This window comes from Propithecus coquereli, unplaced genomic scaffold (genome assembly GCF_000956105.1).
Source record: "Propithecus coquereli isolate 6110/MARCELLA unplaced genomic scaffold, Pcoq_1.0 Scaffold186, whole genome shotgun sequence".
In the NCBI taxonomy this organism is placed as follows: Eukaryota; Metazoa; Chordata; class Mammalia; order Primates; family Indriidae; genus Propithecus; species Propithecus coquereli.
The window spans coordinates 3,790,058-3,795,117 of NW_012143412.1; the positions used below are offsets into that span (position 1 = coordinate 3,790,058).

At 39.7% G+C, this 5,060-nt stretch overlaps 1 protein-coding gene across 1 annotated transcript in view; it reads right to left on the reverse strand.

Annotated features, from left to right (window-relative positions):
• Positions 1-350: 350 nt before the first annotated feature.
• ZC3HAV1 (zinc finger CCCH-type, antiviral 1) overlaps positions 351-5,060 on the reverse strand; it is a 91,343-nt gene continuing 86,633 nt past the window's right edge. Inside the window, exons 11-12 of the mRNA XM_012642757.1 lie at positions 4,961-5,054; positions 351-3,219 (exon numbers count right to left, since the gene is read on the reverse strand). Coding sequence (XP_012498211.1) covers positions 2,957-3,219; positions 4,961-5,054 — 357 coding nt within the window. The 3' untranslated portion in view covers positions 351-2,956. The remainder of the gene's footprint in view (positions 3,220-4,960; positions 5,055-5,060) is intronic.

The following is a 5,060-nucleotide window of genomic DNA, read 5'->3' on the forward strand; positions in this document are numbered from 1 at the left end:
TTCCATTATAATAGAGTTAGGGCATTAAATTGATTTTTTTTAAAGAAATTCATGTGTGGCCGGGCGCGGTGGCTCACGCCTGTAATCCTAGCTCTCTGGGAGGCCGAGGCGGGCGGATTGTTTGAGCTCAGGAGTTCGAAACCAGCCTGAGCAAGAGCGAGACCCCGTCTCTACTAAAAATAGAAATAAATTAATCAGACAACTAAAAATATACAGAAAAAATTAGCCGGGCATGGTGGCGCATGCCTGTAGTCCCAGCTACTCGGGAGGCTGAGGCAGGAGGATCGCTTGAGCCCAGGAGTTTGAGGTTGCTGTGAGCTAGGCTGACGCCACGGCACTCAAAAAAAAAAAAAAAAAAAAAGAAATTCATGTGTGTAAGTAGATTGTATCATCTATGAATCATCTCAGGACAACAAAGAGGATGTTACAAAATATCTGCTCTACAAAGGACGAATAGGTCTGACAGTGCTTGTGGTTGTCACCATGATTGGGGGCGGGGACGGGGGTGCTACTGGCATTTAGTATGTGAGAGCCAAGTATGCTGAACATCTTGCAATACGTTGGACAGTTCCTCACAATAAGAAATTATTTTGCACCCTATACGAACTTTGAATGTCTCACTAGACATTCGTGTATGACGACAGCTCGTCTGCAAGAATATAGTATTTCCTCATTTTCTCCACTTCGGCAATCTGTAAATTTTCTTGCATACTATCTTTATTTCAATTAAGGTAACTTCGTTCTGTCTCCTATCATATACAAATAAATATTATCATATGCAAGTAAGTTGTCATATCCCTAGTTTTTATTCTGATGTCCACTCCTATCTCTGCTTTTTCATTTTCTCATGCTTCTTTGCACAAACTAGTGTCTGAGCTCCTACCTTCTTTGAAGTTCAAATTTATTCATTATAACTAGGTGTACACATCTGACTACTTCATTAGGTCTTCTAGGATAGTTGTCCCCAAGTTATATACCTTTTATTTCCCTTTTATGTTAATATGTTTTATTTAATTTTTAACTTATTTCTAAAATTGTGCGTAGGTAGAGCATATTACCTCTGAAGTGGAGTTGGAGGATAATAAAGAAGACGTATTTGTATTTGTCCTTAAAAAAAAAAGAGGCAAAAGTGCTAACTGAGAACCACTGAACTAGGTGAAAATAGGAGCCACCTGGCTGAAAGAAAGCCAGAGTGGCTCGTGTAGAAGAACAACTTAGAAGGGAACAGAGACATTTAAGAGGTAAAAGTGGATTTGGGAACGGTTTAGATGTGTATTGGGAGGGACAGCAAGGAGTTAAGGGTGACTTCTGGATTTCTGCTTGAGCGGAGGGGTGGATGGAGGCACCATTTACCTACATACAGAATATAGGTAATGATACGTGTGAGGGGGCAGATTGAGAGTTCTGTCTTGGATGTGTAAAGTCAGTGATGGCTGTAAAATATCCACCTACGGGTGCCTAACAGGCAGCCGGAAAGAGTTGGATAAAATGCACCTCTACGATGTGAGGGTCAAGGTCAGGAAATGAACAGTCCAAAATGGATGATACCATGAAAAAAAAATGTGAATGAGAATAACCATTTGTGGCAAGACTCTCAGAAAGTAACCCTATTCTAAAAAAAATCTGTATACATTTGCTACTGGTGGAGCCCTTTAAACCAAGAATTGTGGAAATCTTTGTACTGGTCCAAAATCTGACTGATATAAAATCAACTCTAATGCTAATTAATTAACTGTAATATGTCTGCTGGAAGGAACTATAACAGGAAATGCTGACGACTGGTAAGGAACGTTAAAAAAGGAAAATTGGAAGAAAAAACCTGATTCATAGTAAGAAAAGAGATATTGGTCCAAGCACGTCCCCTGCTCTAAAAACTGTACTACAATTCCATACAATCCGCTACATTTAGAAATCCGTTATATTAAATAAAAGGTATTAAAATGTATATTAAATAAAAGGTATCTCATCTCCTTAGGAGGCCCGTCCTTCAGTAGGGAGGACGTCCTTCACTAATTTCTTGGTCAGGCTCATCTGCTGCAGCGAACAACTATAAAAGCACTAGTATTTATCAGGCATGCTTGTGTGAATTTGGTTACGGTGATTCTGTTCCCTCAAAATATATGAAAGACAATTTCATGAAAGCCTGACCTGATAAAAGCCTTCTCTGTAATCACATCAGTTACAACAAAATGTCTACTTTGCCATCATTATATAAAGAGCCCAAAAGGGCAATAACTCCAGTTGGTTGCTTCTCTCTGAGCCACACTTGGCATTCCAGGAGAAGTCAACCTGGATGGAGTTTGTCCCCCAAACAAGTGGAGCGATAAAGAAATGTGTGATCCAAATCAGTTTCATCACAAAGATAAGGTATAGTACTGCAGCCATGTCTACAATAACATTTAAATTTCACTTTTCACTTTTTTTCCCTAGCCTGTGCCCAAGCATTTGCTCCCCAGTTTTTCACAATCTTTCATCCAACAATGAAAGACATTTCTTATGTCCTTATTTCAAGAGGCATTGTTAGAGTTCTCTGAAATTTCCCAAATTAATTTTCTTTCAATTTAACCAAAACAAAAAGCCATGCCATACTGCACACTAAATGAGTAGATGGGAGACATGTAGCTGCAATTACAGAAAATTTACAAATCAGCCTTTACCAATTAGATCTAAAACAATGCAAACTTTCCAACACATTGGAATCATCAGGAGAGCTTTAAAAAATATGGCCCACCCTCAGAAACAGTGATTTAATTGGCATGGGGTGCAACCTGGGCACTGGAATTTTTTTAAAGCTTCCCGGATGATTCCAATGTTTAACAAAGTTTGGGAATCACTGATCTAAGACATCGGATAACTGGGCAAGGAAATATAAAAGTTTAACTACAATCTGGGAAAATTTGGTTATGTAAGAGAATAGAATGGTTATGGCATCCTTAGGACACTGTACTCATCAGTTCTAACTGATCACGCAGGCTTTGTCTGCTTCAGTATATTCAATTACATATTGTGGGTAAATCTGATCTTTCTCAAATATGACAAAAACGGAGGGATTCAAACAAGTGTCCACACAGCTGTCGTACTGCGGTGGAGGGCTTGTGTACGTCTTATCTCCTTCAGTAAAATTTCCAACCAGGACGCGGGCTACAAACATAATGATGTTTCTGGCATCATATGGGCAATTTTTGTGCGAATAGATGGCATCTTTTGCGAAGTAATTTCCTAGAAATAATCAGGAAAAAAGGTTAAGAATTATTATAAAAGAGGGTATCTAGTTTATAAGATTATTTACACATAATCAGATGAAGGACATGAACTAAGCATATCAATAATATCTTACTGATATGCATAAATGTTCCTTTGCACTTTAAAAAATGTTCATAATACAGTGCAGGGCTCACACTGATGGGGTGAGCCATCGGGGCAAAAAGCAGGTGGTGATGACAGACATAGGGGCCCATCTACACAACTCATGCAGGATGAGTTGAATGAACCGAGTTGGAACCCATGAGCCAAAGATACTGAGAGCAGAGGCCACTTTATATTGTGTACATTTGAAGGAACAAAAGTCATTGACTACTGATGGAAAGGTCTTGGGAAAGGTCAAAGGCAGGGCTGTAGTGTGGGCAAGGAATCGACCCTGACAAAGCTTTTCAAGACAGTTGATGCACCGTTCTCAACTCTAAAACAACCCCAGATAATCACTGATGCTTCCATACCTAACAGCGCCCATACGTGTCACTGCCAAAATAAGCTATGGCCAAAAACTGGGAACACATACATAACATATTTCATTTTTTAGGATAAATATTTGTTTGAGTTCTGACATAAGATAGACCCACGAGAAACTGATGGGTTTAAATTTTGCCCGTATTATATGTCACTCTAGACGGTTGTTAAACTTCCTCTAAACATTTCTAGGTAAGTTTCAGTGATGCATTTAAACTTAATAAACTTATGAAATTCTCAAGTCACTCCCCAGATTGAAACCTTTCATGAGCGTCCCATGCCCTTGCAGTGAAGTCTAAACTCTTTACTGTATGACTGGACCTTGTACCACTCATCACTTACTCTCTACACGCTGATTATATTAGGCAGGTGAATGCTACTATATGCCTTTCCTTGAGAACATCTCTCTAGCCGGGTTAGGTGTCCACAGCGCCTGTTCTTTTCCCCTGCGGCAGCCCCACATTTGCAATCATTTAATCATTTATATGAAATAATTTGTTTGGGGCCATGTCTCACTTGTTCACTACTGTGACCTCAGTGTCCAGCGTATAGAAGGCACTCGAAAATATTTGCTGACTCACTGGTTGACTTCTTGCTTTTTGTGGTTGTGTGTGAATTTAATCTTAGTTGTATGAGTTTAGCCCACTTTGAACTTGTGATAAACTATTTCAGGTTCTCTAAAGATGGGTGATTCTTTGGTGTTTATTTGTTTGTTTGTTTTAAAGAATTGCATGCAGGAGCTTAGGAGCAAAAAGAAACAGCTATAAAGACTCTGTGTGTGGGCAGACCTGTAATGCATTAGGCCCCAGGTGACCCAGTGATGCCTGAGATGGGGACAGGCCTCTTCTTCCCATCTTTAATTAGAACCCATCTGTGGCAACATTTGAAGGCTACTTCCAATGGCTCTGCAAGTCTGGGCCTGGGTCAGGTAGAGCCATAGCCAGAACTGAGTAGTAACGGTAGACAACGTAGCAACAGATGGAGTAGTTTACAAACATGTATGAGACTCTGGCCACTTCCAGAAAAAAAACAGAAGACAGGAGCAGGGCTAAGGTCCAGCAATCAAGCCCAAAGTCAATTGAACCACTCTAATTTGGACATTTAAGAAACTGTGAGCTTCTTTTCCCTCCACCACTACTACTGGTTAATACAAAATAATTACATATACCTCGTAATAGAAGTGTATATTAAGCCTGAGTTATGACTAGTTAGGCTTCTCCATTCCAACACAAACCTGTTCCATATTTCGGTTCATGAGTTTCATGGATGTTCCAGTTAAAATTCTTCGCACAGATAGACTCCACATGGGTGTACCTTGTTGCATAAAATAGGAG